This window comes from Bombina bombina, chromosome 5, assembly GCF_027579735.1.
Source record: "Bombina bombina isolate aBomBom1 chromosome 5, aBomBom1.pri, whole genome shotgun sequence".
NCBI classification, from domain to species: domain Eukaryota; kingdom Metazoa; phylum Chordata; class Amphibia; order Anura; family Bombinatoridae; genus Bombina; species Bombina bombina.
In genome coordinates this window covers 964,166,704-964,180,063 of record NC_069503.1, presented here as the reverse complement: position 1 = coordinate 964,180,063, position 13,360 = coordinate 964,166,704, and the positions used below count along the sequence as shown (strand labels likewise).

The following is a 13,360-nucleotide window of genomic DNA, read 5'->3' as shown; positions in this document are numbered from 1 at the left end:
TATCAAGAGAATGAAGCAAATTAGATAATAGAAGTAAATTAGAAAGTTGTTTAAAATGGTATTCTCCATCTGAATCATGAAATAATTTTTTTGGGTCTAATGTCCCTTTAATGTGCCTATTTACCATAATACAACAGCCCACTGACAACAATGATTTGGAACTTCTTGTTCTCTGTTGTAATAATAATTTAACTCCTTGGTTGTAAAGGTGTGCTTGTTGCAAGACTTTGGCAATCAAGAGGTTTAACAGAACGATAAGAAAATATGAGCTTCTTTAAACACCTAGAAGTTAAACACTTATGAATCTTGTTTATTTATTTACTGGTGTTGTTGATTTGTTTTCTGATTAGTTATTCTTGTAGACAAACCAAAATCTTAAATGCAAAACATGTACTAATCTGGAAAGGAGGATATTAACTAAATATAAATAATATCTTCTTTTTTTTACCTTATACTGAGTCTGAGCTACTATCAGTGATAGAAGCAGGACAGGAGCACAGCATGGTAAATATCTAATATCTATTTATTTTTCTTCATCACTGATTACCTACCTGGCTCCGTGCTCACTAATAGATTGTCTCTCTTAATTTATGGCTCTCAACAGGTGTAGTTAGAATTGGGCACATATTCCCTTGATCTGGGAATAGAAATTTCATAAATGCTGTGCTGAAAAATGGAATCAGGCAGTGCAATTGTGGGGCTAGGGGGGTGAGAGCTTAACCCATTGGCTGTGACTTGTGAGACAGTGCTGCTGACTCACTGTAAATATATATATATATATATATATATATATATATATATATATATATATATATATATATATATATATATATATATATATATATATAGTAGATGATTGGCTACCATTTTAGTCCCTTGGTCACATAGTTTGGAATACTAAAATGCTAGTTTCAGATAACAAAGTGTTAAAACACAATATAACTGTATGTATGCTCAGACCTTCTAAGAGTTGTACTTGGATCATATTAAATCATGTAGCACAACGTGCATTATATTTATTTTATAACTGTAACAGGTTCATCTCCATCATGCAGCATTTATAAGAAGATTATAAAGAGCATTTTGGCAGCCTGTCATACTACAGCTCAGGCACATAAGAGCTTGTAATACCTCTATTAGGTTCATATATGTGCTTCTTGTTCATATCATAGCCTCACCAGCCACTGACCTCACCACATGTCACTGCTAAGAATTGTTTTTATCTAATCAAATTGCAATTTTATATGGCATTATCCACTAGACCTGTGGCATGCAAATCTTTCCCAGTCAAAGGAATTAAACACATTTGTGTGTAATCAAATAAAAAAAACCTATCTACTTTCGTATCTACTTTGATATAAACATACACACACATTTTTACCAAAGAAGTTAAATTTAATATATGTGTGTGTGCGTATGAACAAACACCATTTCCACACAGTGGTGAAATAAATGAACCAGGTATAGATCATTTATGTGTGTTGCAAATGGAGTGAAATAGGATGAGGAATATATAAGTTAAAAGCACTCAACGGCCGCATTGGGTTTCCTGGACCTATGTTAGACAACCCTACATTAGACAGGAAAACATTTGTACATATATGCAATAAAATGTCACATACCGATTGTAGAAATCTTCTCTGTAGTAATCATAATCAAAGTCATAACCACTGTGAAAAGAAAACAAAAAGCAATAATGATCTGGTGCCTAAAATAATTATATTCATTGATGTCTGGGGAATTAAAGTTGTAATTTAGCTCTATACGAAATGACATCAATTTGAGTCTTTTCTCTGAATGCTGAACATGAGATTAGTTAAGTATGGTAATTTCATAGCTTTCTACAATGTCACATCAAACTACCATTATGGTCTCAGAATTGAACTAATAATAGACCCTGTGCACTGCACTGAGAAACATTTATAAGGATAAGTAATTATTTACATATTATAACAGCTCTGAAGGTTTTCAGCTGAATGTGAATACAGTTTAAAGATTTTATTTGTTCTAAGCAATGAGCACAAGCATCCATATTCATTATATTTTATCTTCTTATTCTTCAAATATACAGACTTTCAAGCTTGCACTTTCTAATGGTAAATTATTTTTTTCTTTTTCAAAAGGAAGTATCAATAAAACATATTAACTTTATTTAAAGAGAATGTCTAGTAACAGTTTTATGTTGGTTTATGCAGTTGTCATGCCAGTAAGAAGCACCAAATGAATGATATGCCACAGAGCACATTATCTGTATATCATTGATACAGCTTGGTTGAAAATCTCCACCCAAAGATAATATTTCAGGGAGTACTCAAGTATCTGTTTAACCATTTCCTAAAACTTATATATTTTCTTGGGAAGTCTGTTGTTAGATAAAATAATATCATGGGGAATATTATAGAAATGCACAACAGAGAGTATAACTATTTTCAGATTTAATATTAATTACCATTTCCTATAATTCGTTTATACATACATCAGTGCTTCAGTGTTGAATTAACTGCTCCCAAACCCATTGGCTTTGTCCCATTCCCCTTAAAATACATTTGAAATCTTAAACAAACCTCTTTTACAGATATGCCATATTTTCATTGTCATTTTCATTCTATTGTGGCCTAGTAATTTATTAAAGCTAAATAACTTACTTTCTTTGATGTAGCTATTTCAATCTAAATTCCAATACAATACTGCTAAAATTAGAAAAACAAATAGCCATAAAATAGTAAAGCTGTAAGACCAGCACTATTTTTACAATAAGCAAATGTTTTTGCATTTTCCCATTTTGTTGTTAACTTGATTAACCAACAAATATAGTTTAAAATTCTATCAAAAAAAAGTGGAGGCACCTTTTGCACACTAAGAAAAAGATAATCAAATGGCTCTCCTGTGGGCAGGAGAGCCTGAAGATTGGATAACTTTAGTGATGGTAAGTTTATATTTTTAATTTAAAAATAACTTTTTTTTCAGTACAGTATTAGGAGGTACTGATAAGGAGGAGACTGTGTAGAAAGGACTACCAAGGAGGGGATGTTGAACTTAAGGGTTTGTGATGGGGGAGCTATGGTCAGGGTATTATGCAGTAGAGATGTCACAGCATTATTTGTGTTGGCGGTGTCAGATGGTCAACAGTAATATTATAGAAAGTAACAGTCCTCACTATACCTTGGAAGCTGTTACACTTCTTGTTTACCAGAATTTTAAGCATCTTGTGTATGATGGCTCCTGATCTGTGTTTGATACTGACAGTTCTGCAAAATGTTGTGCAACAGCAGGTCACATAGCCCATAGTTTGCACAGATGTAATGTTGTTGTGCTATTTTTAGGACTAATGGACAGCATGTCAGGTAGTATAGTAGCAAATGTGAGCCATATTCTAGTAGTTACCAGAAGTGGACTGACCTATTTGACAATCTGTCACTAACCATTGGGATTAATTTACCCAAACCAGATAACTCTCTACGAATCTAAATATCTCCAAAAATACCTTAAGTTCATATGGTGTTTGATTTTAGAGAGCTGATGCGCACAAATGTAATGACTGTTCAATACTGAGATAGGTTTCACTGAAGCGTTCTCTGAATGATTATTATTAAATCTAGGAAATTGTCTGTTCTAAGAAGTAAAATTTTCAGTGTTTTCTAAACCTACAGAGCAAGTCCTGACAAATTAATTTGTGAAAGAACAAATTATTATTATGATAGTATTCTTTGTTATTTGTGAAAAAATAATAAAGATCATACATAATACAACAGATTATTGATTACAACAATCACAGCATCAGTTATTATCATAAAACACTGTGGGAAATACATTTACTTAAGAAGGTAGAGGCGTATCTCATTTTTTATTTAATCTTCTATATTGAAATCTCAACAGTTCTCACTCTGTAATCACAAAACTGTTAAGTTATGAGGTTTAAAATATTATCAAAAGTTTTAAACCTCACTGTACAGAATGAGGTTTGCCAAATATCAATTACTGTAAGAAGATGCAACACATGGTTCTTCTTATTGTAAACCACCATTTTTCAAAACATTTTATGTTTAGAGCTCCCTTATTTCCAGTGAGCTTTTATTTATCTGCTCTTAGAACATTTTCCTCACATGTAAAATCTTCATTTCAAACATTTAATGCTTTACTCTTGTACCCTTATTAATTAATAATTTTGACATATTTGACAGTTTAATGTCTTCATTTCCAATGCTCCCTAAATGAGAAATATAATTCACAGATTTGCAAGGAAAGCTGTTGAATCTATTAAGCTAGACTGTGTGAATGAAGATGCTCTGTATGAAGAACTTTGTTGTACCAAAATGTATCAAATTGTAAAATAAAGTTTTTTTTTCAGAAACTACTATATAATTTGTTAATTTCCTATTTGGAATTTGTGGATCACAATGTACATGGCAGCACCATTTTTGTATTGGAAAAGGGTTAGAACAAACATTAGAAAGGTCACTGATGTGATGCATGGAAAGCATTGGCTTTTATTTATATTTTTTTAACAGGTGCTTGGGACTATTTTACACTTATCAAATTCAACACCTAAAGGGAATTGATACAAAATGTAAAATTAGGGTTTTCTAAATGTCTCTGAGTATTCCAAAATGATTTAAAATAATTCTAATTACTGTATGTTGTAAAATTCACTCTGAAATGGCCACAGATGCCATTTAACCTCTTAAGGACATATGATGGAATTTTTCCATCATAAAACAATTGAGCAAACTGAAAGCTGTGTCCTTAAAGGGTTAAGATGTACATGTGAATTTATGGTCTAGATTCATTAAACTTATATTCATCACTACAGTATAGTTTGTCAGTATTGGGCATGGCAAATATTTATCTATATTTATATTTTATATATTTATTATTTATTTAACAAGACCTGAAAGAAACACAAGAAAACTGAAAATAGGACCACAACATTTAGAAATGGTGTTTAGCAACAGTGTTCTTATAATGTTTTAAAATGTCTTAAATGTCTTAAAATGTGCCATTCACTACAGTGCCTACATTATTGAACTTGAAACTGGAACAAGTATTTGTGACTGCGAGTTCAATAACATAGGCATTGTCGTGAAAAAGTTTGAACTTAGCGTGCATAGAGGCATATCACCTATAAAAACCTGTTCACGAAGGCATGATCTCATTTAAGGGTCTTTTAGAAAAATAACAAAGCAGCAAGGCAGCAGGGTTACAAATTAAAAAAAAAAGTTAAAATCTTGCAATAATTTTTTTTTATTATTGTTTTGTGTAGAAACTCATAGTGGCAATATTTTTACAGTTCAAGGGAAAATGGAATCAGCTTTTAACAAAAAATAAAAATAAATCTTGTTAAAAACATTCTTTATGAAAATTGTGATGCGATCATTTAGTAAAAGAAAAAAAGTATTGCACAGTCTGCCCATCCTAACAACCTAAAATAAGCTTTTTAAAGGGTAAGCCGCAGTGCAGCTAGAAATGGATTTAAATAGAATATATATGGACTCTGAAAAGAGACCACAAAATTCAAAAAACACAGGCGCTAGAACAGCTTAAAATAGACAATGAAAACGTGATTTTTAAACCATATAGTGCAATATATATATGCTAGCAAATAACAACACCCAGTGCGGACTGAAACAACAAAAGATGTGTGAACAACAAAAGTGTATAAAATATATATTTAATTACATAAGTGAAATAAAAATATTAAAATATCGAAATATTTGTACATATAAAGGCGCTGATCAGGCGCAATATTGAAGTGTAGCATACATTTAAACAATAATGTGATACAAAAAATGATAATAGAACAACGTGAGAGGTTTAGTATTTTCCAGTATGCGATTCGATGCGATGATTTTTCCAAATAGCCCAGATTTTGAAGAAAGATTTATGTCTTCAATGGGAGCTGGAACGAGATGAGGAAGACCAATAAACGACAGAAAAGGCAACAAAATAAGGTTTTCACTTTTACTTACACCGGAGGTCGGTGGTTGAATCCTGCAAGTTCCTTTTCGTGGCGTGAGACTCCAAACCGCAGCGGGCAGCAAAATTTAATCCAGCAGAATATGCAAACACCTTTGCACAGGTGGCTGGAAAAGATGCACCTTTTTTCATTCAGATCAGCAATGTACAATTTGCTCTAAGTTTGTCTGATCCTAAGAGAAAATCACTCTTAGGATCAGACAAACTTAGAGCAAATTGTACATTGCTGATCTGAATGAAAAAAGGTGCATCTTTTCCAGCCACCTGTGCAAAGGTGTTTGCATATTCTGCTGGATTAACTTTTGCTGCCCGCTGCGGTTTGGAGTCTCACGTCACGAAAAGGAACTTGCAGGATTCAACCACCGACCTCCGGTGTAAGTAAAAGTGAAAACCTTATTTTGTTGCCTTTTCTGTCGTTTATTGGTCTTCCTCATCTCATTCCAGCTCCCATTGAAGACATAAATCTTTCTTCAAAATCTGGGCTATTTGGAAAAATCATCGCATCGAATCGCATACTGGAAAATACTAAACCTCTCACGTTGTTCTATTATCATTTTTTGTACCACATTATTGTTTAAATGTATGCTACACTTCAATATTGCGCCTGATCAGCGCCTTTATATGTACAAATATTTCGATATTTTAATATTTTTATTTCACTTATGTAATTAAATATATATTTTATACACTTTTGTTGTTCACACATCTTTTGTTGTTTCAGTCCGCACTGGGTGTTGTTATTTGCTAGCATATATATATTGCACTATATGGTTTAAAAATCACGTTTTCATTGTCTATTTTAAGCTGTTCTAGCGCCTGTGTTTTTTGAATTTTGTGGTCTCTTTTCAGAGTCCATATATATTCTATTTAAATCACTTTAGCAATTGAGGTTGGGAGTTTCCTCTTTATCATCACAGGTTTAATAGTTTCCTTTTTGCGCAGTTAACCCTTTCGTTTTTTTTTTTGTCACAGCTAGAAATGGATTGCAATAGTTAACTATGCATGTCGTGACTCCTTTAAATACCTGATTTCATTAACACCAGTACTTTTAGTAACAATCACGACCGTGTGAGAAAGACTTACAATCGAATATTAAACATGAAATATGAAATTATGCCATTTATTGATGTTGGGATCATAAAGGGAATTTTCCTGCAGATCCCTTTATCTGTATTCAATAATATATAGTCAACACATCTACATATGTATATGTCTCTAAATATATATAAATGACCCATTTGACTGTATACAGCCTCTGCAACAGGAATAAATGGAGGTTTAATAAATACATATAATCATGTTCACCTGGCTTCAAAATCAGGTACAAGAGATCAAGACATAATTAATTTGTTGAGTTTCCCTCTTTGCACAGAATAATGCTAAAACATTCTGAAGAGTTCAGTGGATATAGCTTACCTGGATTTCTAATTTTAAAGTGATATCAGTCTCATTTAGAAGAATCTCTCTTATCACAACTTAATACAATTTTAATAAACATTAAATGGTCAGTAATCTAATGATTACACATTGAATATTCATTACATTTAGCAAATTGCTCAAATATGTTACCCTGTTTAAATTTCTATATTATGTCAATATAAATACATTCAATAAACTTGAAAACATTGAAAATGACAGGCCTAATTTGCCAGGTCATAGCATTGTTAATTATATTGAAATTCAAATGAATTACCATATTTTTTTATTTTTTATTTTTTTTTAGAAATTCCTTTCATATTCATATCATCCGAAATCACGGCACCATGTAAATGTGAAAGCTACAAGAGAGTCAGAACTAAGCCAAAAATACACATTTATACTATATAAATATGTGCAGCATTAAATAGTCAAACGTTTTAAACATAACTTTAATCAATAATGCTTACTATTTCCTCATCTACATCATTACATCTTAGAGTAGTAAATATGCATAGCATTAAAACTCTAAGGCCTAGATTTAGAGTTCGGCTACCGCCGGTATTTGGAGTCAGTGATTAAAGGGTCTAACGCTCACTTTTCAGCCGCGACTTTTCCATACCGCAGATCCCCTTACGTCAATTGCGTATCCTATCTTTTCAATGGGATCTTCCTAACTCCGGTATTTAGAGTCGTTTCTGAAGTGAGCGTTAGAATTCTAACGACAAAACTCCAGCCGCAGGAAAAAAGCAGGAGTTAAGAGCTTTCTGGGCTAACGCCGGTTCATAAAGCTCTTAACTACTGTACCCTAAAGTACACTAACACCCATAAACTACCTATGTACCCCTAAACCGAGGTCCCCCCACATCGCCGCCACTCGATTAAATTTTTTAACCCCTAATCTGCTGACCGCCACCTACGTTATACTTATGTACCCCTAATCTGCTGCCCCTAACCCCGCCGACCCCTGTATTATATTTATTAACCCCTAACCTGCCCCCCACAACGTCGCCGCCAGCTTCTTACAATAATTAACCCCTAATCTGCCGACCGCAAAGCGCCGCCACCTACGTTATCCTTATGTACCCCTAATCTGCTGCCCCTAACACCGCCGACCCCTATATTATATTTATTAACCCCTAATCTGCCCCCCTCAACGTCGCCGACACCTGCCTACACTTATTAACCCCTAATCTGCCGAGCGGACCTGAGCGCTACTATAATAAAGTTATTAACCCCTAATCCGCCTCACTAACCCTATCATAAATAGTATTAACCCCTAATCTGCCCTCCCTAACATCGCCGACACCTAACTTCAATTATTAACCCCTAATCTGACGACCGGAGCTCATCGCTACTATAATAAATGGATTAACCCCTAAAGCTAAGTCTAACCCTAACACTAACACCCCCCTAACTTAAATATAATTTAAATCTAACGAAATTAATTAACTCTTATTAAATAAATTATTCCTATTTAAAGCTAAATACTTACCTGTAAAATACATCCTAATATAGCTACAATATAAATTATAATTATATTGTAGCTATTTTAGGATTAATATTTATTTTACAGGCAACTTGGTAATTATTTTAACCAGGAACAGCCAATAGAATGCGAGCTCAATCTGATTGGCTGATTGGATCAGCCAATCGGATTGAACTTGATTCTGATTGGCTGATTCCATCAGAATATTCCTACCTTAATTCCGATTGGCTGATAGAATCCTATCAGCCAATCGGAATTCGAGGGACGCCATCTTGGATGACGTCCCTTAAAGGAACCGTCATTCGTCGGGAGACGCCGGAAGAAGAGGATGGATCCGCGTCGGCTGATTCAAGATGGACCCGCTCCGCACCGGATGGAAGAAGATCGAAGATGCCGCTTGGAGAAGATGTTTGCCGGTCCGGAAGTCCTCTTCTTGCCGGATAGGAGGAAGACTTTGGAGCCTCTTCTGGACCTCTTCAGCACCGGATGCCAGGACGGATCGGTAATACCTGGATGGTGAAGACAAGGTAGGAAGATCTTCAGGGGCTTAGTGTTAGGTTTATTTAAGGGGGGTTTGGGTTAGATTAGGGGTATGTGGGTGGTGGGTTGTAATGTTTGGGGGGGTATTGTATGTTTTTTTTTACAGGCAAAAGAGCTGATTTTCTTGGGGCATGCCCCGCAAAGGGCCCTGTTCAGGGCTGGTAAGGTAAAAGAGCTTTTAACTCTATTAATTTAGAATAGGGTAGGGCATTTTGTTATTTTGGGGGTCTTTGTTATTTTATTAGGGGGCTTAGAGTAGGTGTAATTAGTTTAAAATTGTTGTAATATTTTTCTTATGTTTGTAAATATTTTTTTAGTTTTTGTAACTTAGTTATTTTTTATTTTTTGTACTTTAGTTAGTTTATTTAATTGTAGTTATTTGTAGGTATTGTTTTTAATTTATTTATTGATAGTGTAGTGTTAGGTTAATTGTAGATAATTGTAGGTATTTTATTTAATTAATTTATTGATAGGGTAGTGTTAAGTTTAATTATAACTTAGGTTAGGATTTATTTTACAGGTAATTTTGTTATTATTTTAACTAGGTAACTATTAAATAGTTCTTAACTATTTAATAGCTATTGTACCTGGTTAAAATAATTACCAAGTTGCCTGTAAAATAAATATTAATCCTAAAATAGCTACAATATAATTATAATTTATATTGTAGCTATATTAGGATGTATTTTACAGGTAAGTATTTAGCTTTAAATAGGAATAATTTATTTAATCAGAGTTAATTAATTTCGTTAGATTTAAATTATATTTAAGTTAGGGGGGTGTTAGTGTTAGGGTTAGACTTAGCTTTAGGGGTTAATCCATTTATTATAGTAGCGATGAGCTCCGGTCGTCAGATTAGGGGTTAATAATTGAAGTTAGGTGTCGGCGATGTTAGGGAGGGCAGATTAGGGGTTAATACTATTTATGATAGGGTTAGTGAGGCGGATTAGGGGTTAATAACTTTATTATAGTAGCGCTCAGGTCCGCTCGGCAGATTAGGGGTTAATTATTGTAAGTAGCTGGCGGCGACGTTGTGGGGGGCAGGTTAGGGGTTAATAAATATAATATAGGGGTCAGCGGTGTTAGGGGCAGCAGATTAGGGGTACATAGGGATAATGTAACTTGCGGCGGTTTACGGAGCGGAAGATTAGGGGTTAATAATATAATGCAGGGGTCAGCGATAGCGGGGGCGGCAGATTAGGGGTTAATAAGTGTAAGGGTAGGGGTGTTTAGACTCGGGGTACATGTTAGAGTGTTAGGTGCAGACGTAGGAAGTGTTTCCCCATAGGAAACAATGGGGCTGCGTTAGGAGCTGAACGCTGCTTTTTTGCAGGTGTTAGGTTTTTTTTCAGCTCAAACAGCCCCATTGTTTCCTATGGGAGAATCGTGCACGAGCACGTTTTTGAGGCTGGCCGTGTCCGTAAGCAACTCTGGTATCGAGAGTTGCATTTGCGGTAAAAATGCTCTACGCTCCTTTTTTGGAGCCTAACGCAGCATTTTTTTGAACTCTCGATACCAGAGTTAATTTTATGGTGCGGCCAGAAAAAAGCCTGCGTAGCGTTAACAGCCCATCTACCGCCAAACTCCAAATCTAGGCCTAAGACTGTAAGCTGCATAATTGAGAAATACACTGTTCAGCTCTTGTCTGCATCAATGATGTCATTTGAGTCAAGAGTTTCATAAATCCAAATCATGTATGTGATCAAAGACATAATTTTTCAGCAAAGAACATAATGCTCAACAAATCTATTAGATTTTTGGGGGGGCCAATGAAGCAAAAATAATAGACTAGAATGGAGCAAAGGTATTTTATGGAATAAAAAAATATGAAAAAAGCTTCCAAAGAGAACTGTGTAAATATAAGTAGAATGTTAAGTGCTTGAAAGTATATCCGGTTATGGGCCAGATTACAAGTGGCACACTAAATTTGTTTTATTTTTTTGTGCACAAACACCACTCAAAGTAAAGTTTTAATGTGGGTGTGTTAGTGTGCATATTAGAAGTTGAAAATAAGTTGTTTGTATGCAAGCAAAATCCTGTGGGCGACATTACAAGTCTAAATTATTCGCTAGTTAAAAAAAAAAAAATCGCTATTGGTAGCCCGAGAAGCACAAACATCGATAGCGGAGTTTTCGTGTTTGCACGTGCATGTGGAAAAGAAATTAACAATTTGCTTGTTCTTGTAGTGTAGGAACAACTTTTGCAAGTGTGGCCACATTTAAAGAGACCTGTGGCCCCAGTGAGCCAATTGGTGGAGTGAGAGGGTTTTGTGAAAAAGTGTTTTCTGACTTTGTCTCCTATGGTGGGAGCTTTTTTGGTTACACATTTTATCTTCCCTTTTGAAATCATTCTGAGCTGTTCATCTGAGTGAAGGATGGGTAAATACTTTAACACTATATTTAAGATTCTATGGTACTGTCTGCTATATTGGGTAGAAAAAACTATGGTATCCTGTAAGGGTATGTCAAGTGATCCTCTATTCTTTCCTGTGAACAGCATCTGTCTATCCATGTTTTCTACTTCATTCTGAAGACTAATCAAGTACTTTTTGTTATAGTCCCTATTATGTAAACATTCTACAAGGAGTCTTGCCTGTGTTCTGTATTCTTTAATGGTGGAACAATTTCTACAGGCTCTAATAAATTGGCCCTTGGGTATTCCTCTGGTTATGTGTTTTACATGGCAGGAGTCAGCTCTTAGAATAGTATTGCGGGCTAGGGGTTTTCTGAAGATTGAAGTGTTAATCTTATTGCCTATGTCTTTGGAAAGTGAAAGATCAAGAAATGTAATTTGATCTTCTAAGGTGTGTGTGTAAACCTAAGATTATAATCATTAATGTTCAGGTAATCGACCAATTGGTCAGCAGTAAATGTGTTGGTATCCTTCCAAATGACTATTAAGTCGTCTATAAAACGACCATACAGTATCATATTGTCCCTGAAGGGGAAGTCGTCTACAAAGATACGGTTAAGTTACAGCCAGCCTATGTATAAAATTGCATATGCCGGGGCAAATTTTCACCCCCATGGCTGTACCGCACCTCTATAGGTAGAATTACCCTCCAAAGACAAAATAATTATGGGTTAAAAGAAAGCTGGCTGTTGAAACCAAAAAGCTAGTGTATTCATTTAAGTATGAAGTGAATCTATTGATCTTATTGCCCAGGACCTCTAGAACCTAGGGTGTGTGGGATGCTGGAATATAGAGCAGCCACATTGATGGTGAGCCATTTGTATCCTGGTTGCCAGCAAATTTCTTCAAATTGCTGTGTAAGTTGGGCACTATATTTGATGTAACCAGGTAAGGCTGTTACTATTAGTTGTAAGGCTGAGTCCAACCAGGATCCCAATCTTTCAAAGAGAGACCCCATACTGGCAACTATGGGTCTCCCCTGGGGGACTATCTAGTGTTTTTGTATCTTTGGTACCACTCTAAAAGTGGGTACCAGGGGAACCTGACTAGATGACTAACTAGTTATTTTTTGAGCTGGCCTTCCTCTACTGCAGTGTCTAAATGACATAAGTTCTTCCTTAAAAGTCAAAGTGGGATCAAAGCTTAGTCTATGATATGTATTCAAGTCACTAAGATATTATGAGGCTTCTTCTAAATAATCTGGTTAATTTAAGATTACAACAGCCCGCCCTTATCCGCCTGGCTGACTACAATGTCTTGGTTATTGTGTAGCTGTTTGAGGGCTGTTCTCTCCTTGAAGGAATATTGTGTTTGGGCTTTCTGATAGACCTTTGGGCTTATGTAACTCTAAGTTTTACAAACAATAACAGTGAGCAACTAGATTTCACATAATGCAACTTGAACAGTATATCATCCGATAAAATTAAATAAGAATAAAGATATATAGCCATGCAACGCAGTACTGGCAATTTACAGCCTTTCATAATGTCATCCAAATTCAAAGCAATTCTGACTCTGTGCAACAACCAA

General features: G+C 34.9%; 1 protein-coding gene across 1 annotated transcript in view; it reads right to left on the bottom strand.

Annotated features, from left to right (window-relative positions):
- The window catches only part of RALYL (RALY RNA binding protein like), an 894,790-nt gene that overhangs the window by 215,090 nt on the left and 666,340 nt on the right, over positions 1-13,360 (bottom strand). The window contains exon 3 of the mRNA XM_053715904.1: positions 1,623-1,670. Within this exon, the coding sequence (XP_053571879.1) occupies positions 1,623-1,670 (48 nt within the window). The remainder of the gene's footprint in view (positions 1-1,622; positions 1,671-13,360) is intronic.